At 60.7% G+C, this 26,726-nt stretch overlaps 1 protein-coding gene across 1 annotated transcript; it reads left to right on the top strand.

The window, feature by feature from the left end:
- The first annotated feature begins 463 nt into the window (after nucleotides 1–463).
- Nucleotides 464–25,222, top strand: SH3RF2 (SH3 domain containing ring finger 2). The gene is made up of 8 exons (XM_054287955.1): nucleotides 464–1,030; nucleotides 13,735–13,992; nucleotides 16,296–16,601; nucleotides 20,354–20,436; nucleotides 22,501–22,671; nucleotides 22,870–23,075; nucleotides 23,664–23,998; nucleotides 24,786–25,222. The coding sequence occupies exons 1-8, from the start codon at nucleotides 659–661 to the stop codon at nucleotides 25,068–25,070; spliced, it is 2,016 nt and encodes a 671-aa protein (XP_054143930.1). The 5' UTR covers nucleotides 464–658; the 3' UTR covers nucleotides 25,071–25,222.
- Nucleotides 25,223–26,726: the final 1,504 nt, after the last annotated feature.

The following is a 26,726-nucleotide window of genomic DNA, read 5'->3' as shown; positions in this document are numbered from 1 at the left end:
GCGTGTAGGTGTGCAGAGTGTGCAGGTGTGCGGAGTGCGCGGGGTGTGCGCGGGGTGTGCGCGGGGTGTACCCGGGGTGTGCGGAGCGTACGGCGTGCAGGTGTGCAGGCGTGCAGGTGTGCGCGGGGTGTGCCCCGGGTGTGCCGGGAGCGCCGCCGCAGCCGGAGCCCCGCACCGCCGGTCGGGGCTGATGCTTATCTCGGACTCTCATCTCCCGAGCTGCGCATTTTCCCGTGCCGTGCCGGTCCTGCTGCGCGCAGCGAGAGCGCTGCAGCCTGCCCCGCGCCCCGCCGCCCCGGCCCGGCTCCGGGAGCCCCTGCCCGGCCAGCAGCCCCCGGGCTCCGGCGCCGAGCCCCGGCCGCAGCCCGGAGCCGTCCCCTCGCTCCAGCTGACTCAGGGGTGACTCATTCGGAGCCGGGCTGCGGGCGCAGCGAGTGCGCTCCAGATTGGCTGGGAGCGCAGCTCTGGATGTAGGTGGCTGCGTTACGCGCTCCGGCGGCGCAGCTCTGCTCCGTGCTCCCTCCTCCTCCTCGCCCTCCGTCAGGATCGCTGCCTGAGCCCGGGCTCTGCTTCTCGCGGGAGGGCGTCTCAGGCGGCTCCGCTGGATGCGGGCTGCGGACGGCCCCGGCCCCGCTCCCGAAGGGGTTCTGCGCTGAAGATGGATGACTTGGCTCTCCTTGACCTCTTGGAGTGTCCCGTGTGCTTTGAGAAGCTCGACGCCTCGGCAAAGGTGCTGCCGTGCCAGCACACCTTCTGCAAGCCCTGTCTGCAGAGGATCCTGAAATCGCAGAAGGAGCTGCGGTGCCCCGAGTGCAGGACCCTCGTCCTGGGCAGCATTGAGCAGCTGCCCTCCAACCTGCTCCTCATTCGCCTCCTGGATGGAGTCCGGTGCGGACAGAACGCCGGCAGGTTCGGCTCGGTGCAGAGGTCGGGGGTCCTGTCGTCCCCCGCCTCCATCAGGAGGGTCCCCAGGGGGCTGCAGCTGCACCAGCACCGGCTGGCCACCAATCCCCGGATCCACATGGAGGGGGTAAGGAGGCTCTTACTTCTTTCTTCTGCCCATGAGCATAGAAAGGTTCCTGCTGCGTGCCCAGAGCCAGGAACCTTCTCTGTCAGCAGCACTGCAGAGTGCTGAAGTGAGACTGAGTGGTTTGTGTGCAGATTTGGCTGCTGTTTCAGTGTGATATTTGACTGTTTCCAGCTCACTACAGCAGAAACTGACTCCCAGGCTGAGACAAAGCCAGCCTGCCCCTCTTACAAAAACTTCCCAGCAGCTCTTTGCTCCCAGAGTTTTCAGATGCTTCCTGGCTTTTGAGGGCATTTCAGGTGCTTGGACTTTCAGGCAGTACACTGCTTTTGACTGATAACAATTAAGTCAGTAATTGCAGAGCTGTAACTGTTAGTGGTGGAGAAGGTATTCCCATAGCTGCACCTCAGTTTCCCTGCACTGGAAAAGAAGGGGGGGTGCCCAATGCAGCTGCTGCTGTTCTATCAAAGTTCTTGGAAGTTCACTAGTTAAGGATTTTAAATTTGACTCACTTATGACTGTACCTAGGGATGATTTACTAGGCTAATTTTAAAATTCTAAGTTCTTTCCATCATTTTCTTTAACAATACAAAAGCTTTTCTTGAATAATGAGGACCGGATATTAGACCTGTTAAAAGAGCTTGGCTCAGTTGGAATTTAGGGAAGAGACTTGTGGCTTCACCTTTCCCACATTATATTCCTGGATTTCCATTTCTCTCACCTCAGCTGCTCTGTACATTGCCTCTAAAGCCTTTTAATAGCACTCAGCAGGTTGGCTGAAAGGGCAGCTGAGCCCCAGAGCCTGCTCAGAGCTGTAGAGATCAGGGGGGCACAACACAGATGTGGTGCCCATGGAGCCATGCAGTGCTGCTGTGTCCTGTGGTGTGAGCTGGCACGTGTGTCCCGGGGAATCTCTGTGGTGCTGGTGAGGGATCTGATGGATCTCACACCAAACCTGAGGGATCTGATGGATCTCACACCAAACCTGTGGTGTGAGCTGGCACGTGTGTCCCGGGGAATCTCTGTGGTGCTGGTGAGGGATCTGATGGATCTCACACCAAACCAGGCATCCCGCGGGAGCTCCTGTCCCTGGTGTTCCCTCTGTGCAGCCTGAGCCCGGGGCACCATCCTGGGAGCACAGCCTGGCCCAGCACAGCCAGGGCCGGGGGCAGAATGGAGCAGGTCCTCGGGCTGGGGGCTCCCTCCACAGGGCCCTGCTCGGGGTCACACCCTTGCTGGGAGCCCCCAGCCCTGCAGGAGCTGCCGGGGGACAAACCCTCGTGCAGGGGACAAACCATCCAACAGTGACAGCTTTCAGTCACTGCCACCCCGGGCAGCATTCCAGCTGACAAGGAGAGGGTTGTAGATTTTCCAACTGGACTCTCCTGGCCCTGGATAAAAGAGCACAAATGCCCTTGTCTGGCTTTCTTCTCTCTCACTCATTTCACGTTTCTTGAACTGGTTCTCGGGACAGGTAGGAACTTGCTGCTGGTATAAAATGGCAACATCCATCCATCCATAGCTCCCAAAAGCTTTTAAGACCAACTTAAGACCAAACCCCTTGGAATCAGCAGAGCCAGTGAGCACTGGGGGAGCTGTGGCTGGCTCCCTGGCACTGGGACAACCCTCTGAGCTCCTGTGCCTCTCTGGGAAGGGATATAAAATACATTACACCGAAATACTCTTAGACTTAATTAGGTACTTAATTATAAAATCCTTTGGAATCCTCTGCTGCGAGGTGAAGAATGCAAGGTATTAGTCACATTTTGGCTTTAGTGGTTTTAAGTACCTGCATTCAGGACCAGACATTGCTTTGGGTACTCCAGTGGGATGTTAATGGATTGGGAGCCTCCCCTGAGCTGGCACTCGGTGACAGCAGCGTGTCACCCAGCACAGCAGGGACACATTGCAATGCAAAGATGAGACAGTGCTGAGGGTGACTTGTCACCACCCTACCATGGATGCTTGAGTTCCAGGGTCACCTGAAGGAATCTGGGTAAGCAGAGAGCTGCAGATCCTGTGAACTCAGAGCAGATTCTTTCTGCCAGGAATCACAGTGAGAGCAGCGCTGCTCGCCCCACCACAGCTCTCCCTGGGTGCTGGAGCTGCAGTGTCCATGTGCTGCTGCAGCAGAGGGCACAGCTCCCCAGAGCAGCCTGCCCCGCCTGCAGGGGCTGCTGATCAGCCCAGCGCTGCCCACCGCCCTGTGCCACGCAGCAAACACAGCTGGCGTGCCTCACACGGCTCTGCAGCCAGAGCCACCACCCAGCAGCACGGGGCCAGCCTTTGGTTTCACCAAGGCAGCTCTATAAATAAACTTCCTTTACTCCCTGGAGCTGAGAACATCGCAAGTTTGATCAAAGTTTCTCTCTCAGCAGGGAGGTTTCCTTGCCAGCTCTTTGCTCTTCATGCTCATCCATGAAGGCAAAAAATAAACTCAATCCCTCATCAGCCAGCGAGCCAAGAGCTCATCTCCCGAGCAGGAGGAGCCAGCAGGCCCCCACGGAGCTGCTGGGTTAGCACAGGCACGGCCCTGCTTTGCGGGCAGCAATTTCCCAGAGCCAGCTGTTAAAAAACAGGGAATTTTCTAATTGCGGCCCATCCCAAGGGATTTATTTGCTGGCATTTAAATCCCTTTTGAACGCGCTTCCTACGAGCAGAGCAGCCGTGGTGTGGGCACGTGCTGGCTGTGTGCACGTGGAGCCGTCCGTGTGTGCCACGGCCCTGAGCCCTGCTGTGCCCTGCTGTGCCCTGCTGTGCCCTGCTGAGCCCTGCTGTGCCCTGCTGTGCCCTGCTGAGCCCTGCTGTGCCCTGTGCCCTGCTCTGCCCTGAGCCCTGTGCCCTGCTGTGCCCTGCTGAGCCCTGCTGTGCCCTGCTGTGCCCTGCTGTGCCCTGCTGAGCCCTGAGCCCTGCTGTGCCCTGCTGTGCCCTGAGCCCTGAGCCCTGCTGTGCCCTGCTCTGCCCTGCTGTGCCCTGCTGTGCCCTGAGCCCTGAGCCCTGCTGTGCCCTGCTGTGCCCTGAGCCCTGCTGTGCCCTGCTGAGCCCTGAGCCCTGTGCCCTGCTGTGCCCTGCTGTGCCCTGCTGTGCCCTGAGCCCTGCTGTGCCCTGCTGTGCCCTGCTGTGCCCTGTGCCCTGCTGTGCCCTGCTGAGCCCTGCTGTGCCCTGCTGTGCCCTGCTGTGCCCTGAGCCCTGAGCCCTGCTGTGCCCTGCTGAGCCCTGCTGAGCCCTGCTGAGCCCTGCTGTGCCCTGAGCCCTGCTGTGCCCTGCTGTGCCCTGAGCCCTGAGCCCTGTGCCCTGCTGTGCCCTGCTGTGCCCTGCTGAGCCCTGCTGAGCCCTGCTGTGCCCTGAGCCCTGCTGTGCCCTGCTGAGCCCTGCTGAGCCCTGCTGTGCCCTGCTGTGCCCTGCTGAGCCCTGAGCCCTGTGCCCTGCTGTGCCCTGTGCCCTGCTGAGCCCTGAGCCCTGTGCCCTGCTGTGCCCTGCTGTGCCCTGCTGTGCCCTGCTGTGCCCTGCTGAGCCCTGAGCCCTGAGCCCTGCTGTGCCCTGCTGAGCCCTGAGCCCTGAGCCCTGCTGTGCCCTGCTGTGCCCTGCTGAGCCCTGAGCCCTGCTGTGCCCTGCTGTGCCCTGCTGAGCCCTGCTGTGCCCTGAGCCCTGCTGTGCCCTGAGCCCTGCTGTGCCCTGCTCTGCCCTGAGCCCTGCTGTGCCCTGCTGAGCCCTGCTGTGCCCTGAGCCCTGCTGTGCCCTGCTCTGCCCTGCTGTGCCCTGTGCCCTGCTGTGCCCTGCTGTGCCCTGAGCCCTGAGCCCTGCTGTGCCCTGCTGAGCCCTGCTGTGCCCTGCTCTGCCCTGAGCCCTGCTGAGCCCTGCTGTGCCCTGCTGTGCCCTGAGCCCTGCTGTGCCCTGAGCCCTGCTGTGCCCTGCTGTGCCCTGAGCCCTGAGCCCTGAGCCCTGCTGTGCCCTGCTGAGCCCTGAGCCCTGAGCCCTGCTGTGCCCTGCTGTGCCCTGCTGAGCCCTGAGCCCTGCTGTGCCCTGCTGTGCCCTGCTGAGCCCTGCTGTGCCCTGAGCCCTGCTGTGCCCTGAGCCCTGCTGTGCCCTGCTCTGCCCTGAGCCCTGCTGTGCCCTGCTGAGCCCTGCTGTGCCCTGAGCCCTGCTGTGCCCTGCTCTGCCCTGCTGTGCCCTGTGCCCTGCTGTGCCCTGCTGTGCCCTGAGCCCTGAGCCCTGCTGTGCCCTGCTGAGCCCTGCTGTGCCCTGCTCTGCCCTGAGCCCTGCTGAGCCCTGCTCTGCCCTGCTGTGCCCTGAGCCCTGAGCCCTGCTGTGCCCTGCTGTGCCCTGCTGAGCCCTGCTGTGCCCTGCTCTGCCCTGAGCCCTGCTGAGCCCTGCTCTGCCCTGCTGTGCCCTGAGCCCTGAGCCCTGCTGTGCCCTGCTGTGCCCTGTGCCCTGCTGTGCCCTGCTGAGCCCTGCTGTGCCCTGCTGAGCCCTGTGCCCTGCTGTGCCCTGCTGTGCCCTGAGCCCTGCTGTGCCCTGCTCTGCCCTGAGCCCTGAGCCCTGCTGTGCCCTGCTCTGCCCTGAGCCCTGCTGTGCCCTGCTCTGCCCCGCTCTGCCCCTGCTGCTCCTGGCCAGGCCTTCAGATCTCCAACAGCACTGCAGGGACGACTTTGGATTTTCCGAATCTCCGCATAAGAAACTGTCTGGAATTTAAGAATAAAGGGACTTGCTGGGAGGTGTATGCGTAAATGAGCCACGCTGGAGCCTTTGAACTCCGAGGAGCCGCCCTTGGCATGTGCCAGGTGTGGTCACAGCCTGTGCTGAGCTCCTCCTCAGCTGGTGAGCAAGCAGAGCGTGTGCTGAGGTGTGCAGGGGCCTCCCACGCCCTTTCAGGGGGCAGGATGGCCCCGCTGCACCCTGCAAACCCATCCAGGCGCTGGCAGCTGCTGGGGTGCTGAACCTGGTCATGCAGCAAACATGGGACACTGAGCCAGAGGAAAAAGTTCCCCGTGTGACAGCTTGCCTCAGGAAAACACGGACCACGCAGATTTAACTGTGACTCGGGCTATTTTCTCTTTGCATGAACTGAGTGCTCAACACCCCCTTCCAGCATTTCATGGGAGATAGACAGATAACACCTCTATTGGGATAAAAATACCCTGCACTCCAACGTCCCACCTTCACACGGACGTCTATAGATAGTGCCTGCGTCTTGGTATTTTCTTCTCCTCCAGAGTCATCTCCAGCTCCTTTCTGCCTCTGACAGACAGGGCTTGGATTGCTGGAGCTTCTCGTTCAAAGCAAACTCCATGTTTGCACCTGGCAGAGGCAAGCGAGTTCCCTGGCCCCCTCACTGGGCCAAGACCCTTCCCACCCTCCCAGACCCCAGCAGTTCCTGTGCAGTCCCAGCAGTGACCCCAAACCCGTGTCCCATCCCCTGGGCTGGCCAGGCGCTCTGGGGATGTCACACACCCACAGGTGCTGCCTCAGGCTCTGCCTGACGTGGTGCTGCTGGCTCCTTCCCCCCAGAGCATCCTCGCACCTGCTGGGGTGGTGGGGTTGTGCCACAGAGCCCCTCAGCTGGGCACAGGGATGCTTCATTTGGCTGCACAGTTCTGGGCACAGGGATGCTTCATTTGGCTGCACAGTTCTGTGTGCCCTTACAGCCTTTCTGGAGGAAGGATCTGTCCCAGGTCTCCTCCAGTGCCATGTCCCATCTGGGTTTGTCTCGTTCCAGCAGAACAAGGAGCTGCTCCCACAGTGCTGGTGGCACCTTGTGCCAGGCTTTGGTGTGTTTCCTCCCTCTGCATGTAGTTCTAGCACTTTTGTCTACTACAAAGAGAGTGAGGTCAGTGTGGGCCGATGGACACCGCACACCCCAGAAGCTGAGTGAGCACCAGAGGCAGCACAGGGCACCCCTGGTGGTACCTCTGGCTCTGGAAACCCGAAGACCTCCACAGCCAGCAGCAGGAGCCAGTTTCCCTGGTTTTACAAAATTACGTACCAAGCTGCAAACACATAAAAGTGTTTTAATTTGTTTCCAAGGCAATGAGTCAGGCTCAGATGGCGAGTCAGGAATAGCACAGCAGGGCTCCTCTGCAGCTCACCTGCACAGTGCCGGGGTCAGCCAGCAGCCCCAGGGTCTGGGTCCCTCTGTCACACCCTGCTGCTCGCTGGCCGCTGTCCTGTGTCCCTGGGCTGGTCACTGGCCTAAGTTTGGGTTTTCCCTCTGGAGGGAGGGTGGGGAGGAGGCACCGTGCCTCCGTGAGCTCTGCAGGGCTGGGGGCAGCAGTGTCCCCACTGAGGGACGGGACAGCTGTCCCTGCTGCCAGCACTGGCCTGCAGAGTGGCCAGGCCCGGTGCCCACTGGCAGAGGTGCCCACGGTGCCCAGGGCTGACACTGCTGGCTGAGCAGCCACATCAGGGCTCCCTTTCCCAGCGCAGGAGGGCACAGAGGCAGCGGGGAGAGGGCTCGGGAGCAGCAGCAGCAGGGAGCAGGATGCAGGTTTGCTCCCTGCACAACAAACAGCCTCGTCTGAGAGTGCTGCCGAGGCAGAGCATCATGACTGGGCACGCCGAGGGCTGACACAGTTTGTTGTGTGCAGCTCACACCCATGACACGCAGCGCAGCCACTGCCCGGGCCTGCTGACAGCAGCAGGGCTCATCTGGTCCTGCAGCGGCCAGCCAGGGCCTGCGAGGGCTCCCTGCACCCTCTGCAGCCACAGCACTGGGACCCAGCTGTGCACACCCCTGCCACGTCCCTGTGTCCTGTCCCTGCTGTCCCTGCCGTCCCTGCGCCTGCAGCGCTGCCCTCAGCGAGCCAAGCCACTCTCAGCTCCTGCTCCTGCTCACCTGGGTGTCCCCATGGCTCACCCGGGCCGGGGCAGCCCGTGTGTGTCCCCTCCTGGGTGTCCCCATGGCTCACCTGGGCCGGGGCAGCCCGTGTGTGTCCCCTCCTGGGTGTCCCCATGGCTCACCCGGGCCAGGGCAGCCCATGTCCCCTCCTGGGTGTCCCCATGGCTCACCTGGGCCGGGGCAGCCCGTGTGTGTCCCCTCCTGGGTGTCCCCATGGCTCACCCGGGCCGGGGCAGCCCGTGTGTGTCCCCTCCTGGGTGTCCCCATGGCTCACCCGGGCCGGGGCAGCCCGTGTGTGTCCCCTCCTGGGTGTCCCCATGGCTCACCCGGGCCGGGGCAGCCCGTGTGTGTCCCCTCCTGGGTGTCCCCATGGCTCACCCGGGCCGGGGCAGCCCGTGTGTGTCCCCTCCTGGGCAGCCCTGGGGCATCCCCAGCACAGGGCCAGGCGTTCGCCTTGGGGCTGGGTGCCAGCAGTGCTGCCCCAGCCTCTCTCATCCTCCCCATCACAGAAGCTGCTCTGTGTTCTCTTTAATCATTTCCCCCATTTTCCAAGGCACCTTTGCATTCCAGAGCCAGGCCACGTTCAGAAGTGACCTGGCCTTGATGCTGTGGTACCCAGGGCTGTGAGTGGGCACAGGGGTAGGAGCTGCCAGTCCCTCTGCCACCACCCCAGCCACGGTGCAGATGGAGCAGCACAGAAGCAGCTGAATCCACTCGATTCCCGTCCCCAGCATCTCTCCATGATGGCCAGCTGTCTCGGGAGCTGGTGGCCACCAGCATGGGCCATGGCCAGGGCTGGCCTCCCATTTGGGGGAGTGGGGCAGCTCCAGGGCTGACGTGAGCAGGAGGGACTGGCTCTGTTCTCCTGGTGCACAGTCTACGTGTGCTTGGAACACAGGAACAGTCCTCCTCAGGGAAGAAATAATGCAGAAACCACCCAACTGTCTGAATCCTCAGAATGTAATTATGTGAAGAGATTGAAATGACAAGTTCACTTTTGAAGGTTTTGTTCTCTGTGACAAGGCTGAAGTTATCTCCTCTGCCGAAATGCAGAAAAACAGAATTGTAATGGCAATTAATTTACATTCAAATAGCTCTTTTCATCCACCTGGATCCTGCAGAGCCCTGAACGGTGCTAGCTGAGCACACGAGCAGGTGATGGGGCTCATTCATGCCATGGAGGCATGGGCAGCGTGGCAGGATGTTGGAGGCAGCTCCCAGGAGTCAGGGTGGATGGAGATGTCCGTGATCAGCTCCATGGAAAGGCAGTGTGTGCACGTCCTTTGGTGTCATGGGGTACAACAGCCAGCTCCAGTGCTCAGTGTCAGTCACAGCTCCCCAGGACCAGGGCCTGCGCCCTCAGGTCTGTGCTGATCATCACAACCCCAATGCTAGCCCTGCTCCTGGTGATCTCCATCTGAACCCCATTGCCCCTTCCATTTTCCTTAGCAGAACTCAGCTAGGCCTACTCCTCCTATCAGCCATGTCGAGCTTAGCAGCGTACTCCATCCTACGGTCAGGCTGAGCTTCCAATTCAAAACACGCCCTGATTGGGGCGCTACGGGTGGTGGCTCAAACAATCTCCTGTGAGGTCACCCCAGCTTCTATCCTCCTCTCTGTCGTCCTCCTCAGTGGCAACTGCTGGCCAGTGGAAACACTGGCTGTCCCAGGGGGAGACCTTCCCCCTGCCCAGAGCTGTCCTGCACAGGGATCCTCCCCATGGGCAGCTCCCATGGCACCCAGAGCTGTCCTGGCCCTGCACAGAGACCCTCCCCATGGGCAGCTCCCCCTGCCCTGTCCCTGCACAGAGACCCTCCCCGTGGGCAGCTCCCCCTGCCCTGTCCCTGCAGAGACCCTCCCCGTGGGCAGCTCCCCCTGCCCTGTCCCTGCACAGAGACCCTCCCCGTGGGCAGCTCCCCCTGCCCTGTCCCTGCACAGAGACCCTCCCCGTGGGCAGCTCCCGTGGCACCCAGACTGGGATCAGCCCCGTGCGATTCACTGGGCACAGGCGCAGGTGCAGCTGCCCCAGGGCATTCCCTGCACGGCATGGAAAGTCACAGCTGGCACACACCAGTGCAAGCCCCTCTGAGCCCATTCCTCTGGGCATTCATGAGTGCCCTGCTGCCAGTGCTGAGGAGTTGCTTCAGCCCATCTCAGACAATCGCAGGGTGCATTTCTCTGCTAGGAGGAGATGCCCCACATTGCTTCCTCACACACATATACGTATTTTTAATCTTTGTTTGGTGCAGAGGGAGACTCAAAGGCATTGGATGGTTGCCCAGCGCAGCTGATGCCAAATGCCAAAAATAGTGAAAAAAATGAAATCTTTTCTCCCTTATTGGCCTCAAATCCATTGAGAATGGGGGCAAGGAGATGAAGTGCACCTGCCATGACCATCCCTGCTGGCAGAGGGGCCAAGGACAGAGAAGCATGTCTCCCAGAGATGGTGCTGAGGCAAGGGGGTTCTGCTCCACTCCTGGCATTCCCTGCTGCCCTCTCTCCCCAGGGCTGCCCCACGCTCTCTCCAGGCACCCCAAGGCAAGGAGCACCTGGGGCTTGGCTGCTCTGAGAGCCTGAAGCAGCTCCTGGGTCTCACTCAGGCATGGTGGAGGGGAAAACAGAGGGGAAAACAGAGGGGAAAAGCAGGAAAAGTGAGGCAGCATTGGAAAAGTAACAGGCACCGCCAAAATGGGTTTCTTTGCTGCAGTTTCTCTCTCTCTGCTGGGCAGCCATGTTGTACACAAACCCACAGCACCTTCAGCTGAGTTTTCACAAAGTGAAGATCCCAGAGTTTTCTCTCTGGGCTGTCAGACAGATGCCAAGGGTGCCCAAGGGACCCGACCCTGTGTGCAATCCTGGGCTGAGCATTTTGCTGGCTCTGCCACCCTGCTAAAATGAAATGCTGCTTTGGGCTAACAAAAAGCAGCTGGCCATGCTAGCGGAGAAGGCTCCTCCAGAGCAGAGCAGAGCAGAGCAGGTCCTGCTCCCCTGTCCCCTGCCAGGGCCAGCTCTGGCCTGGACAGCCTCTCCCTCTGCCCTCAGGCACTCCTTGGCTTTATCACAGGTTAATTAGCACGCCAGTTTCTGCCTTTGCAATTAACCTACTTTAAATAAAGCACAAAAGATCCCTTGCAGAGGATCTGGGACAGCTGGAGTGGGCAGGAGCCAGCCCGAGCTGAGAGAGGCTCAGCACAGCTCAGAATATTCCAGACTCTCAGCCCTGTGTTGCTTGCTCCCTGTTCCCAGTCAGCACCAGGTATGCATTTCATTTCAGAGTTTCTCTTCTTTGTGATACATTTCCATAACTCGTTCATGCTGCCTTTAATGTTTTGCTGTATCCTGCCGTTCCCTCACATCCCAGACGTTGCTGCTCCTCCTTCCCAAGCCCTGTTCTTCCCCTGTGTGAAGGTCCCATTTGTGTTCTGGTTGCTCCTGAGGCAGCCCCAGCCCTGTGCTCCTCGTGCCAGTGGTCCCAGCGTGGTTCTGGAGGAGAGCTGCTGTCCCCAGCCTGTTCTCCTCCTGCCATCCTCACCTGCCCAGGTGTGTGTTGGATCCCAGCATGGTTATAAAGGAGAGCTGCTGTCCCCAGCCTGTTCTCCTCAAGGCATGCTCACCTGCCCAGGTGTGTGTTGGTCCCAGCATGGTTATAAAGGAGAGCTGCTGTCCCCAGCCTGTTCTCCTCAAGGCATGCTCACCTGCCCAGGTGTGTGTTTGCAGGGAGTCCCCATGGCCCCACAGAGGTTTTCCCCGCTGTTCTGATGAGAGCAGCCCTGGCCCAAGCCCTCCCTTCCCCGTTTCCTTTCTCCCAGAGATGTGCTGTTGGTGTCGCTGAGCCAAGCACATGTGTTTACTCTGAGCATAAATTAAGAGGGAGAATGACTTAATTAGAACTAAACATTAAACTAATTGCTTCCCATTTCAAAGACTTTGAAGTAAAAGCAGTACATGAAATTTTTCTCTTCTTGGTTCCTTTTCCCTAGCAGGCATCAGGGTTTGGGGATGCTGGAAGACGCCCTCTTTCCAAAACTTAACTATTTCTATAGGCAATTTGATCTTTTCCACACTTCTGGGAACTAACGTTGAGATTCTTGTTTGTACCTTCCTGACCTCTGAGAAGTGGCTGAGAGAGAGGGAGCCCTGCAGGATTCCTGCCTGAGCCTGGTCACAGACAGGGGTGGATTTGGGGAAATGCACAGAAAAAGGCAGGAAATCAGGGATGTTTCGCTGGTACAGAAGTGACCTGTGAGATGGCTGGGAGGGGGTGACCGTGGCTTGGAGAAGCTGCAGGCACTGTCCTCACCATGCCCCAGCACCTGGCAGCCTCCAAAGACAGGAGAAGGACAATCCAGACCTGCAGAGCCCCGTGAGGAAGAGCTGAGCATCCTGTTGTCCCTGGGCACTGCCACCTCAGCTTGCAGCTGCCCAAGGCTCCAGAGCTGGGGACAGCCCCAGCTCCCAGCTTGCCAGAGCGGAGATCACAGTGTGCCCCAGCTGAGAGGGCAGGATGGAGGCCAGCTTTTGGGTTAGCCCCTAAAGTGGGGGGCGCAGCTTTTGGGTATCCCCTGAGGTGGGGGCTCAGAATTTGGGGTATCCCCTAAGATGGGGGCTCAGAATTTGGGGTATCCCCTAAGGTGGGGGGTTCAGCATTTGGATTAGCCCCTAAAGTGAGGGCTCAGCTTTTGGGTTATCCCCTAAGGTGGGGGCGCAGCTTTTGGGTTATCCCCTGAGGTGGGGGCTCAGAATTTGGGGTGTCCCCTAAGGTGGGGGGTTCAGCATTTGGATTAGCCCCTAAAGTGAGGGCTCAGCTTTTGGGTTATCCCCTAAGGTGGGGGCGCAGCTTTTGGGTTATCCCCTGAGGTGGGGGCTCAGCTTTTGGGTATCCCCTGAGGTGGGGGCTCAGCTTTTGGGTATCCCCTGAGGTGGGGACTCAGAATTTGGGGTATCCCCTAAGGTGGGGGCACAGAATTTGGGTTATTCCCTGAGGTGGGGGCTCAGAATTTGGGGTATCCCCTAAGGTGGGGGCTCAGAATTTGGGGTATCCCCTAAGGTGGGGGCACAGAATTTGGGTTATTCCCTGAGGTGGGGGCTCAGAATTTGGAGTATCCCCTAAGGTGGGGGCTCAGAATTTAGGGTATCCCCTAAGGTGGGGGCTCAGAATTTGGGGTATCCCCTAAGGTGGGGGCTGCAGGGAGGCACAGCCCCACGCAGGGCTCAGGGACAGGCAGGGCTCAGCACAGCCGCTCTCTTAGAGCAACTTGGTCATGTCATCTGGGTCACAGTCAAGATCACAGCGTGCCTGCTTCCCTTCTGGGTTTGCCGTGTCTCTTCTATGTCACATTACTCTGCAGCAATGACACCATGAACCCTCCCTTCCCAAAGCCAGGACAAGGCTGGTTAATCCCACAGTCACACGTGTTACAGCAGGGATGGAGCCAGGGGAGCACAGAACCTGCACTCACCTCGCTCTGCTGCCTTCTCCTGGCAGGTGACAGCCACCAGCTGGGCTGGATGATGGCTGTGACCTCCAGCCCTTCTGAAATAGAAATACCTGGGCCATTAAAGTAGATATTGTGCTGCAGGAGCCCTTACAGCAGGCAATAAGATCCCGTGGGAAGAGCAGTTTAAGGCCTTAACTGTTTCTTAATATTCTTAAACAAGTTCAGCCTGCTTTTCATCTTGATACAAACTTAGCATTAGTATTTGGGAGCTTGTCTTCATTAGTAAAACCCATCAAGGAAGGATGTGGGTAGTTAATCCTAATAAATGCATGCTTGAGCCTTAGACCTCTGCATTTTTTCCTCACTAATTACGAATGCTCTTGGGGAGCTCTGTCTGTGCGGGATGAACGTCAGGGGCTGTTTCTGGTCCCCAGGTGCCACGGGCCAGGGCTCTGTACTCGTACCGCGGGCACAACCCGGGCGAGCTGCGCTTCAACAAGGGCGACACCATCGCGCTGCTGCGCCAGCTGGACGACGACTGGTACCTGGGCGAGCTGAACGGCGCCAGCGGCGTCTTCCCGGCCAGCTCCGTGCAGGTCATCAAGCAGCTGCCCCTGCCGCGCCCGCTCTACGGCCTGGAGCTGCGGGGCCGGGACAAGGCGGGCGGCAAGGACATCCTCACCTTCCCCAAGGTACCGCCCGGGACACCGGGACACCGGCACCGCCGGGCTCCGCAGCTCCCCGGCCATGGGAGCCCCTCTCTGAGGGTCCCCAGCCCCCTGCAGCTGCCCTGCCCTGCCAACCCCCAGGGCACGCAGAGTGGCACAGCTCCGGACAGGGACGGTGGCCCCGGAGGGTGCCAGCCCCGCGCTCGGGGCCGCGGCTCCAGAGACCTTCCAGCCCCCCCTCCCTGGCAGAATTTCCTTCCAGCCCCCCCTCCCTGGCAGAATTTCCTTCCAGCCTCCCCTCCCTGGCAGAATTCTGTCAGCACTGGTCTAGACATTAATTGTGTTGTGCACTTCAGCTGGAGATGCAGGGTGTACATGGCACCGGCACCAGTTCCTAGAAATAAAATTAATACTTGTAATGCCCATAATTACAGCAAGCTCTGCTTTGTGGCTGTTTTACAGGAGGACGCAAGCAAAACATCTTATTTGGAGTTCTAATATACTTTTTTTAATGCCTTTTCATTTAATGAAATCATTTGAGCTTCAGTAATGACTTATTCAAGTCTGGCATTGAGAGACACAAGTTAGTTAAGGGACACATACAGCCACCAAGGAATTAGAAATTAATTCTAGAGAAGGCAAAGGTAGGGCTACTGTGGGAAACACGAGGCTCTCCTGGCTCTGACATGCAGTTTGTGCCCCATTTTGTCATGTCTTCTGGGACTTGGACAGAAAAACATTTCCAGTTTGCTCACACACAGAAATGGCAGGATGGCCATGTGTACCTACACACACACTGTGGGCTTTAAGCCTTATTTTGGAGAGGGAAAATGAGAAGACCACCCCTGTTGTAAATGTCACTACCTGGGAGCCATCTGTACCTCCCCTGCATGGTCTCCCTGTCCATCCCAGGCATCGAGCGCAGTGCCTGCCACGAGTGGGTGAGAATCTCAAGTTTTGCAATTCATTCATGTCAGCAGTAAATCATGATTAATTCCTCTGGCACCCATGGTGGTGAAAGGGCTGTCACCACATGCCCTTTGCTACCAACACCCTGATCAGCAGTTTCCAAGAAGTACTGTGTGAGCACTGCCCGTATGCAAACTCAGGGCCTGCCTCTCCCTCGTCAACCCCAGCCCTTGACAAGCCGGGAGTTTTTCAATGGAGGCAGCACCGAGCCATGAATGTTCAGGCTGGCAGAGGTGGAACTGGGTGGATGTAATCCTGCTGGGAATGCCACCATCAGTGAGGGCACTGAGCCCGTGCCATCCCCTCAGCTGCAAGATGCACCCCCGTGTGCCAGCACAGACAGGGAAAGGGTGACGAGGCCAAACATCCCTTCTAATTCAGAGCTAGTTATTGAGTACAGCTCTCCCAGTACCTCTGCCAGCCAAAGCTCTGGACAATGAGTGTGTCAGGGGGAGCACTCATACTCACAACCCCCTGTGTCCTAGCACAAATTTTAAAAACCAATTTTAGTTTTGCTGTCAGCTTCGAATCGGGAGTTTTACACCCCGAGTTTGTCAGTGACACCAGCTGAGAGAAATGACAGAGCCCCAAGGTGTTAAAGGTAGCCTGGTAAAGGTAACGCCATCGGAGCCCCGGCTGCCAGAGGGAGGGGAGCAGAGCCCTGGGGGCAGTGCCGGGCACCGGGGGCAGTGCTGGGCACCGGGGCAGTGCTGGGCACCGGGGGCAGTGCTGGCACTGGGGGCAGTGCTGGCCCTGGGGGCAGTGCTGGGCACCGGGGGCAGTGCTGGGCACCGGGGCAGTGCTGGCACTGGGGGCAGTGCTGGGCACCGGGGCAGTGCTGGGCACCGGGGCAGTGCTGGCACTGGGGGCAGTGCTGGGCACCGGGGCAGTGCTGGCACTGGGGGCAGTGCTGGCCCTGGGGGCAGTGCTGGGCACCGGGGGCAGTGCTGGCACTGGGGGCAGTGCTGGGCACCGGGGGCAGTGCTGGCACTGGGGGCAGTGCTGGGCACCGGGGCAGTGCTGGCCCTGGGGGCAGTGCTGGCACTGGGGGCAGTGCCGGGCACTGGGGGCAGTGCTGGGCACCGGGGGCAGTGCTGGGCACCGGGGCAGTGCTGGGCACCGGGGCAGTGCCGGGCACCGGGGGCAGTGCTGGGCACCGGGGGCAGTGCCGGGCACCGGGGCAGTGCTGGCACTGGGGGCAGTGCTGGCACTGGGGGCAGTGCTGGGCACCGGGGCAGTGCTGGGCACCGGGGCAGTGCTGGCACTGGGGGCAGTGCTGGGCACCGGGGCAGTGCTGGCACTGGGGGCAGTGCTGGCTGTAACCCCTGCACCCCCGTACCCGCTGTTGTCTCTTGCAGCCCAGCACGGCCCAGCAGCTCCTGCAGGCCACCAAGGGCCACTGGTCGCCGCCGCCCCGGGCCGCGTCCCTGCGCCCGGCCAAGGCCCCCGCAGAGCCGGCGGCGCTGCCCAAGGCGCCCGAGGCGCGCAGGAAGAGCCTGCGGCAGTTCTCGCTCACCACGGCCCTCAACACGCTGAACCGCATGGTGCACGCCGAGCGCCCCGCGCTGCACATCAGCCCCCCCGTGCTCATCAGCTCCAGCAACCCCAGCGTGCCCACCCAGAGCTGCGAGAGCGCCGAGCTGCCCTGCGGCACCCCGCTCCAGGTGAGGCAGCGCGGCCGAACCGGGCTGAGCCTGGGCACGGGGAGCCTGGGCTGAGCTGGGCACCCAGACTGACCCTCTGGAATCCAGCTGAGCCTGGGCACAGGGAGCCGGGGCTGAGCCTGGGCACGGGGAGCTGCGGCTGAGCTGGGCACCCAGACTGACCCTCTGGAATCCAGCTGAGCCTGGGCACAGGGAGCCTGGGCTGAGCTCACAGCCAGACTGACCCTCTGGAATTCAGCCACTCCAGTCTCAATCCTTCTTCCCACTCTGACTGAAGATCTGAGCACAGAGGCTTCACAGATATCTGATATGGGAGAGGAAGGGTTTTACATTTATATGACATCTTTCATAGTGAAGGTTGCTCCCACCCTTTTAGAGCAGTCACCCAGCCCCTGGCAGTCCGTGTCCAGGCAGGAACACCCAGCGGGCACTTTGTCCTGAGCACCAGCCTGCAGAGAGCTGGGATGTGATATCCTGGGTTACAGAGGGGAAATGGAACCCTACAGGAGTTCCTTAATTCAACTGGAACTGTATCCTCTCTCACACCCCAAAAGGATCTCACCCAAAAGTCCCAGTGTGAACCACTGCCAGGAGCGAAATGAGAGAGGGGCCATGTTATGGTTTGGCCTCAGCAGGGTTGGAAATCTCTTGTTTCCAGTCTGCAGCGCTGCTCCCAGAGGTTTGCAGGGACCCTGCCGTTTCCGGGGCTGCGCAGGATCCCGCTTTCCTTTTCCATCCCTGGGTTTGGGCTGCAGTGACTGAGCTGCAGTGCTGAGATCCCTTCCCCAGCCCAGGTGGGCGCTGCCAGGGTGGCTGGGAGCCGAGGGAGAGGGGCTGCACCCCAGCACAGCCAGCAGCAGCGGGGCAAGGCCGGGCACGGGGGCCGTGCCAGCAGCAGCGGGGCAAGGCCGGGCACGGGGGCCGTGCCAGCAGCAGCGGGGCAAGGCCGGGCACGGGGGCCGTGTCAGAAGCAGCGGGGCAAGGCCGGGCACAGGGGCCGTGCCAGCAGCAGCGGGGCAAGGCCGGGCACGGGGGCCGTGCCAGCAGCAGCGGGGCAAGGCCGGGCACAGGGGCCGTGCCAGCTGCAGCGGGGCAAGGCCGGGCACGGGGGCCGTGCCAGCAGCAGCGGGGCAAGGCCGGGCACAGGGGCCGTGCCAGCTGCAGGGCTCCCGCCGCAGGACCCGCCCGCCTGGCACTGCCGGCGCCAGCAGCAGCTCGGGCTCCTCTCGGCCCATAAAAGGGAATTCCCAGCGCTGCCCCAGCTCCTCCCCCGGCTCCCGCTTCCCCTCGGCTGCCAAGCTCAGCTGGAGCCAGAACCGGTCTGCAGGGCTGCGGCGGCCGTGCCTGTGCATGTGCCTCTTGTGCAAGCGGCCGTGGGGCGAGGGCAGCGGGGCACCCACGCCCTGCTCTCCCCGCTGGAATCTCCTCCCAGCACAGCCCAGAGCTGATTCCCTGTGCTGGCAGTGCCGGGTGTGACCCAGAGCTCTGCTGTGCCCTGAGCTCGGGGAGGGAGCTGATGGACCCACAGCTGATGGACCCACAGCTGCCTCCTGCACACCCGGCTTTCCTGAGTGACAAATGTGGAGCTGGCGGTGCCCAGAGCCCCGTGCTGGGATGGGCAGGGCTCCCCTCCCCGCCAGGAGAGTCCCAGCAGGGCCTTGCCTGTGTCAGCAGTGCCGGGGTCACATTGGTGACGTGCTAGAAAGGGAGATGGAGAGAGAGAGGGATTTCAGGAGAGGCAGGGAATTAAACCCTTTGTACTTACAAGGGCTTGCAAGGTACTCGTGGGAGATCAGCAAAAGTGAGTGCTGAAATCAGTTATACGTGACTTGAAAACATTTCTCCCAATCTTTTTTCCCCCCTGTGTGTTGCAAATGCAAAGGCAGCTTTGAGGATGCTCTAAGTGATGACTGCTTCTGGACACAGGGGAACACGGAGATTGAAAGCATGGAGCTTTCCACACAGAATGGGACATTTCAACACAGTTCCATCAGGAAAACCAGCAAAAGGCTGTCATTTTGTTCCAATGCAGAAAAAAACAAACTCCAAATATCCAAATTTCAAACATTTTGATTATGGTAATTAATAAAACAGGATTATAATTTCCAGTCAACTTTATGAGCACCTGGTCCAATCCTGCCTGGACTAGAAAATGAGGAATGCAGAGAAGGTTTGAAGCTGACCTGCTACTCCAGGTCCGAGACAGAAGCTGGAGTTGCTGGGGTGTTTTAATTAATTTAATTTACTGGAGAGCACCAGGGCGGGTGAGTCACTTTACTTTTTCCCTAGGTCCCTGCCAAGGCAGTGCTCCAGCACCGCATTACAGACATGACCACTAGAAATTAGATTTGAAACGAACATGAGATTAAAGCCCCAGCTTGCATCATGAAGGTCCTGTGGTGGCTGCTGGAGAGCGCAGCTGCCGCCACATCCAAGCGCGGCGCGTTCCGCTGCCCGGAGCTGCCCGGGGAGCCGCTGCTGTCACCAGGGCTCGGAGCTCCGTCCTGGACAGGGCCACGGTGCTGCTGCTGCCGCCAGGGCTCGGTGCTGCTGCTGTCACCAGGGCTCGGAGCTCCGTCCCGGACAGGGCCACGGTGCTGCTGCTGACACCAGGGCTCGGAGCTCCATCCCGGACAGGGCCACGGTGCTGCTGCTGACACCAGGGCTCGGAGCTCCATCCCGGACAGGGCCACGGTGCTGCTGCTGCCGCCAGGGCTCGGAGTTCTATCCCGGACAGGGCCACGGTGCTGCTGCTGCCGCCAGGGCTCGGAGCTCCATCCCGGACAGGGCCACGGTGCTGCTGCTGTCACCAGGGCTCGGAGCTCCGTCCCGGACAGGGCCACGGTGCTGCTGCTGTCACCAGGGCTCGGAGCTCTATCCCGGACAGGGCCACGGTGCTGCTGCTGTCACCAGGGCTCGGAGCTCCGTCCCGGACAGGGCCACGGTGCTGCTGCTGTCACCAGGGCTCGGAGCTCTATCCCGGACAGGGCCACGGTGCTGCTGCTGCCGCCAGGGCTCGGAGCTCGGTCCCGGACAGGGCCACGGTGCTGCTGCTGCTGCCACCAGGGCCCAGGGCCCAGCAGGGCACGGCCAGTGTCCTGGCGACGCGGTGTCGCCTTGAGCGAGGGCAGGGTTGGTCCGGACGGGAAGGAGCCGCTGCTGGTGCTGCTCAGCCCGGGGATGCTTTGAGCTGCGGGAGGGACAGCCCGGCAGAAGGGACAGAAGGGACAGAAGGGACAGAAGGGACAGAAGGGACATCACCATCAGCCCAGCAGGGAGATGAGGAGGGACAGGGAGAGGGACCAGCCCAGCGCTGCTCGTGGCCTCAGGGGCAGAGCAGGGACAAGGAGCCACCCTCTGGCGCAGCTCAAGGCACAGTTATCCCAGAACTGGGGCTGCAATTCCTCCCTGGAACACCAGAGACCCTGAGAGAGGCCGGAGGGGACACTGTGGCAGATGGTACCACCCTGCAGATGCAAAATGACAGCGGGGAAAGGACCAGGATCCATCGCAGGGTCTCCATGATCCTGGAGGTCTCTTCCAGACTAAACGATTCCATGATTCTGAGTCTTCCTCTTGCTGCCTGGTCCTTTTCTAAGTCAAATGCTCCAGACTCTTCCATTTCCTGAAATGTCTCTGGTGGTTTTTTGAAGGGTGGGTGAAGCCAGTCAAGTGTTACTGCTCCTCCAGGGGCTGAAAGAAGCCGATAACCAGATTAATGCTTTGTGTTCTCTGTTTCCTTTCTCCCACAGGTCTACCCCACGCCAGGAGCACTGGGGCCCCCGGCAGCCATCGTGACCCTTCCCCACCTGCAGCACCACGGGCCAGCCTACCTGTACGTAGGGGAGCTGGGGTATTTGGGTGCCATTTGCTGTGGCCTCAGCTGGAGCCTCAGGCAGGAGGTGCAGACAGCCCGGAGCACGGCTGGGATCCAGGGCAGACCCATGTGGGAATGGCCCTGGCTGCTCTAAGCCGGGGTGGCAGAGATTCCAGAGCTGAGTGCATCTTCCTGCCTCACTGCAGGTTCAGTGGAGAAACGGTTCTGCCTGCTTGCTGACAATACAATTTAATTCAAGTGTAAAGAAACTAATTACTCCTTAAGTGCCTCTAGTTATTTATCCTGAAACCTTCATGGCCACTGGTGTTTTGAACAATCCAATTTCTGAAAACTTTCACAGAGTTAAAATTTGCAGATAACGCTCTATGATCATTACATCAAGGTAAGAGTCACCACCCTGGCATTTAGTAAGGCATCTGAAATAACAGCAGCATCACAACACGCTGTTTACACAGCACCTGGTGCAGGCCAGGCCATGGGAATGCTGGTGCCCAGAGCAGCACCCACAGCTCAGTGCTGTGCTGGGACCCACACACACCACCATCAGTCAGCCAGGACTCCAGCACACAATAATCCAAGGGACAAGAGAACGCCCAAGACCTTAAAACAATTTGCAGAAGGATGGTGTGAGAGCGTGGCGCCAGCTGCCTGGTGCGCACAGGGGCAGTGCCAGGGCAGCCCTGCAGGGCCTCCCCTCCAGTGACTCTGACAGCCTGGGCAGCTCCTGAGCACACCCAGAGCCCACCCGGGCCGTGCCAGCCCCACGGAGCCGCCCCACACTCGCTGCCCCAGCAGGGCACGCCTTCAGGTGCTTGTGCTGAACTGCAGGGAGAGAGAGAGAAACCCTCTGAGAGCCCTGGGGCAGCCCTGACTATCCCAACACCCCATCCATTGTTTGTTTTGTAAATAACACCTGATACTTGTGGTGTTGGGCTGCAACTCATTGATTCTTGGAGCAGATCACATTCCCCTTGAAAAAAACAACAGTGCAATTAAATGTGTTACACTGGAGACAAATTCAAGTTCTTTAAGGAACAGATAGGGAAAAGTTTTGAAAAATGCACCGTTTTCTTTTGCTGCTGTTTTGCTTTGTGCTCACACGTGGGTCAGAGGGAAGAATGAAGCTTCAGTTCCTGGTCCCAATCCCAGAATTACAAAAGAGAGATCTAGGGGGGGATTTCAGAATAATTTCTAGTCTGATTTCCTCACTATCCTGGAGTGGGGCCATGTGCTCTGTCCATTCTCCGTGGCCTCCAGTGGCTGCCACTGCTGTCCTTGTGCTCCAGGCAAGGAGGAGGAGGAAGGGAGGAAGGAAGGCAGGGCAGGAGTCGTGCTCTTCCCTGGGCCTCCAACACCTCCTGCTGATGCTCCAGGCAAGCAGATCGAGGCCTCTGGTTTCAAAGGCAGAACTGCCTGATGCTATCTTGAACACGGCACCATAACTGTGCTCTTTCAAGAGCTTTGCCTTAGGACAGGTACTTGTCAGGCCCTGATCCGTGTTTCTGATGGAGCACTCGCTGTGTGAGGTGCAGAGCAGCAGTTTCCTCCTCCCCAGCACTTGTCACCCTGGGCTGGCACTTCTGGGAGAGAAACTGTCCTCATGAGCTGCTTTGTTCTGCATTCCTGCTGGCTCTTCTCTTATCCACATCCCCTTTGGCCTGAGGTGACAAGCGCTTTCCTCCGTGCGAGTTCTCTCCAGAAACGCTCGAGGAAGCCCTGGCTGAAGGGCTCAGAGCACAGCCAGGGCTTCCTTCCCCTGCACTGTTAAACTGTGGAGCTCTGGCACAGCAGCAGCCTCCTCCCCTGTACTGTTAAAGCACAGAGCTGCGGGATGCTCCAGGCCCAGCAGCAGCCTCTCCCCTGCCCGTTAAAGCACACACAGAGCTCTGGGGTGCTCTGGGCACAGCCAGCAGCCTCTCCCCTGCCCAGTTAACCCGTGGGGCTCCGGGGTGCTCCAGGCACAGCAGCAGCCTCTCGCCAGCCCGTTTAACCACAGGGCTCCGGGGCGCTGCAGCCGCCCTGCCGGGCCGCTCTCCCTCCCCTCACGGCCTCTCTCCCCAGGTGCGTGGCTCTGCACTCGTACGCGGCGCACGGACCGGACGAGCTGGAGCTGCAGAAGGGAGAAGGGGTCCGCGTGTTCGGCAAGGAGCAGGACGGGTGGCTGCGGGGCATGTCCCTGGTCACCGGCAGGGTCGGCCTCTTCCCCAGCAACTACGTCAGCCCCCTCTTCAGGTCTGGCGCTTCTTACATGAAAATAAACGGGGAGAGGGAAGGGGGTAACAGAGAACTTGGGGTCTTCTTGTTTCCGCGGAGAGCCCGTGGCAATGCATTCCCCAGTTCTGGCTAGGGACCCCCCAGGACTGAGCAGGGCCTGCGGTCCCTGGCCAGGTGGGATGGCACCCGGCAGCCCTCGCCCTTCTTTTCCAACAGGAAATCCAGTCTCACCGACTCGAAGATGCCTTCCCTGTACACCTCCTGGACCCTGTCCACGTCCTCGCTGTCCTCGCAGGGCAGCGCGTCCGAGGGCGGCCCGCGGCAGAGCCGGGCCCTGCGGCCGCTGCTGCTGCCCGTGCCCATCCCGTGCCCCGGCCGGGCCCCGGCCCCGCTGCGCCGCGGCCGCGGCAGCGCCAGGAGGAGTGAGTGAGGGGGAACAGGGTCACATCCCCCGGCAGTGAGTGAGGGGGAGCGGGGGGAACAGGGTCACATTCTCCAGGAGGAGTGAGTGAGTGAGTGAGTGAGTGAGTGAGAGGGCTCGGGGGGGGAGCAGGGGATACATCCCCCAGAGGACACCAGTGCTGCGGTTCATGGTCCCTCAGCCCCGCCTGGCCCCGACTCTGGGGAATTCGGGAATTCCAGGGGTGTGACTCAGCACGGAGAAATTCCTGCAAAGCTTTGTGCAGAGCTCGGTGGTTATATTCTCTACAAGGAGGCAGCAAGGTTTTGTAATACACTTCCGAGTATTTGGGGAGCCGGGTGTGCGTTCCCAGCTCTGGCAGCAGAGCAGCTCCCGCAGGCAGCAGTGCCCCGGCTGGGGCCGCTGTCAGAGCTTTCACACCCGAAATGGGTCCCGGGGCACAGGGGCGGGCACGGGGCGATCCCTGGAGGCTGCGGCCCCGCAGGATGCCGCGAGCGGGGCTGTCGGTGCGGGGCTGGTTATACCCGCTGCTCTCTCTGCACATTCTGGGCTCCTGACTGAACGCCTTTCCGCGGTCCTTGCTCCGCAGACGGATCCCTGCAGAGGCCGGGCCAGGCGGGCACCCCCGTGCCGATCACCGGCTCCCTGCGGCGCCCCTCGGCTGCGGGCCGAGCTCAGCACTTGCAGCTGTACCCGCACGGCGTCCCCGGCACGGACGAGACAGCGAGGCCGAACCCCTCCTATGAGGCTGCCCCGGCGCTGCTGGTCAGGGCAGGGGAGAGCCGGAGCCCCTCGGTGTGCAGCTCGGTGATCCTGGACGCCAAAGAGCCCTCGGTGAAGAGCGAGGCCGCTCCAAAGCCGCCGGCGTCAGCCCCGCCGTCCATCCTGGTGAAACCAGAAACGTCCCGCAACAGCGCCGAGAAGGTACAGAACCCCCCCCCTGCCCCAGAGCATTCCCCGGAACCGCAGCAGCTGCCACAACCAGCCAGGGCCAAATCCCGGAGGGCTCTGCTCCATCCTCACCAATTTCTTCCGATAGAAATCGAGGGGATTGACACACGCCTTAGGAAATCGGGGTTTGGTGCTGCTGCTCAGATTAGGCCCTGAGGAAAGGCAGGCGCTCTGTCCCTGTCACCCAGCTCAGTCACAAGCAAATCTCGAGACTTTTCTGAGGTCATAAATTGAGCAAAAATCTGTGAGTTTGGGAGCAGCGCCACAGAACTGCTGTCAGGCAGAGCTTTGCAGAACTCCCCCATCTCCCTCATGTCACTCGGGCTGAGCCATTTGGAATGGGAATTTCTTTCCCATTTGGCAGCCAGAGATAAATGTCATAAAGCTTCCCTCTCCCATAGTACCCAGAGCCGTGCCCAAATCGTTCCACATGCCCCCAAAAGCCCAGCCAGCCTCAGGGCTCCCGGGCAGCTCAGCATCAGCATCAGCATCAGCTGAGGGAGCCCGCGGCTGTGCCAGGGCAGGAGGGGCCGCAGCTCCCGGTGCTCCCAGAGCAGCTCTCCTGGGTCTGCGGGGCTGCCGGCACCGCTGCGCTGCTCCCCGGGGCTCTCTGCCGCCAAAGCATCGCCCTGGGCCGCTCTGCTGAGCCCCGCGGGGCCCGGCCGCCCCCCGAGCATCCCCCGGTTCTGCAGGGGCAGGGCAGGGCAGGGCAGGGCGGGCTCTGCAGTGCCCACCTGACTCTGGCCCCTTCTCGCTGCAGCAAGTGAAGACGGTGAGGTTCCAGAACCACAGCCCGCCGCCGCCCAAGCGGCACAGCCTGCAGCCCTCGCCGAGGCTGGCCCGCAGCAGGACAGAGCCCGGCCCCGAGGCGCTGCTGCCCGAGCCCCGCCTGGGCCCCGAGCTGCTGGTGCTGTACTCGCCGCGCCTGGGCTCCAGCCCGCTGCACCCGCGCCGGGCGCTGCACCCCAAGGCGCTGTCGCTGGATCTCTCGGGGCAGCTGACCTTCCCCATCAAGAAGAGCTACAGCAGCATCTCGGCAAACTGAGCGGGCAACGCGCGCCTGCCTGCCCGCCCGCCTTCCTCCCCGCTGCCGCTCCTCTCCCTCGGCGCCCGGCCCCGCATCCCGCCCCAGCTCCCGGGGCAGGGCCCGCTGCTCCCGCACCGCCGGCGCCTCGGGGGCTGGGGCACCTCGGGGGGACCCCGCAACCCAGGGCTGCCCGAGCAAGGGCAGAGGTGCCCGAGCGCGGGAGAGGTGCCCGAGCCCCAGGGCTGCCCGGCTCCGCGGCCCGAGCAAGGGCAGAGGTGCCCGGCACCGCGGCCCCCGCAGAACCGACGCTCCCCAGGTCTCTGCCCGCGCTGCAGCACCGGAGCAGCGGCAGGGCGGGAAGCGTGCAGGTATCGGAGGGAGTTACACTTGCTTTGGTCTCCTCAGGGCTGCAGGAAGCCCACAGAGATCAAACACCGGCTCGTTACCTGCCTGCCTCAGGATAAAGAAACCATAAATCAGAATCAGTCAGCTCCTGGCTGATGGTTCATGCTGCCTTTGAGGGGACGGGGTCGCTCAGATTTTTTGTTAGGGTGGTTGCTTGCTTGCTTTTCTCATTGGTTTTAGCCCAGGAATTTTAACACAGAAGCCTAAAAGGTGATTTGGAAGGCAAAGAGCCAACGGAAGGGGCTTTGCCATCGCTGCAGTCACCCAGGCCCTGCAGTGAGGGCACTGAATCTCCCTTCTCCTCAATGCTTGTTTTCCTCTGGTCACCTGTCAGCTACCTCCTGCCCCTGAGCTCCTTCCAGCCCTTCCCACCACCCGCCCACTCAGATGTGGCTGTTGTAAATATCTCAAGTGGGATTCATGGGTTTCAGATGCATGAAACACTGTCTATGTAACAGAGAGCAGAACTCGGAGCTCACCGCTCTGCCCCAGCAGCCCCAGCTCTGGTCTGCAGCTCACCCCAGCCCAAGCGCTCTCCTGTGAATCCCAGCGAGGCCAGCAGAGCTCTGCTGGCTCCAGCTGTGCCTGCTCTGTGTCAATCTGCACAGCAGAGTTCGGTTTTCACGCTTAGTTTCCATTGCTGGTTTATCCACGGGCGGTTCCCAGCCCAGCTGCAGGCACCGGCCGCCCCCTCCTGACAGGAGGAGCTGTGCTCCCTCCAAACCTGCCCTGAAGTCCCATCCTCGCTTCCCTGCAGACAAACGCGGGGAAGGAACTCCACTGGTCAATGGAGACTCCTCAGAGAAGGACATTTTTCCTAAAACCGCACAAAGGGAATGGATAAAACAATTCACTGTGCCGCAGCCCCTGGACCTTCCCTCCTCCAGGCTTCCTGTGTGTGGAGCAGGAAAGCCGGGCCTGCCTGCGGGGATTTTCAGTGGCACAGCGACCTCCAAGGCGCAGAGCTGCCCTCACTCTGTGCCCTCTGCCAGCATTCCTGCAGAAACCCCCGGCAAGCTGAAAGCATGCGCTGTGTCCTGGTGTGAAAGGTGGCAGCAGCTGCAAAATGAGGGTGAGTCCGGCTCAGCCATGGCACCTCAGACAGCTGAATGCCTCGGGGAGACGTGCTGGCTCTGCGCTCGGGACTCCTGACATCCTCCTAGAGCTGAGCCAGAAAGCAGCTGGCTCTGAGACACATCCCCACATCCCAGCACAGCCAGAAATGAACACAATTGCACTAACCCATCAGCCCCTCTCTCCTTCTGGGAG

Source organism: Melozone crissalis, unplaced genomic scaffold (assembly GCF_028551555.1).
Source record: "Melozone crissalis strain CALT ecotype California unplaced genomic scaffold, PUWL_Pcris_2 ptg000061l_1, whole genome shotgun sequence".
Lineage (NCBI taxonomy): Eukaryota > Metazoa > Chordata > Aves > Passeriformes > Passerellidae > Melozone > Melozone crissalis.
This window is presented reverse-complemented; position numbering and strand designations above follow the sequence as displayed.

Bases quoted from the DNA above. Each gene is read 5' to 3' on its own strand.
- SH3RF2 (XM_054287955.1), top strand. From the start codon at position 659: ATGGATGACTTGGCTCTCCTTGACCTCTTGGAGTGTCCCGTGTGCTTT. The intron at 16,602-20,353 runs GTGAGGCAGCGC...TTTCTCCCACAG, and splicing joins CCTGCGGCACCCCGCTCCAG to GTCTACCCCACGCCAGGAGC. The intron at 23,076-23,663 runs GTGAGTGAGGGG...CTTGCTCCGCAG, and splicing joins CCGCGGCAGCGCCAGGAGGA to ACGGATCCCTGCAGAGGCCG.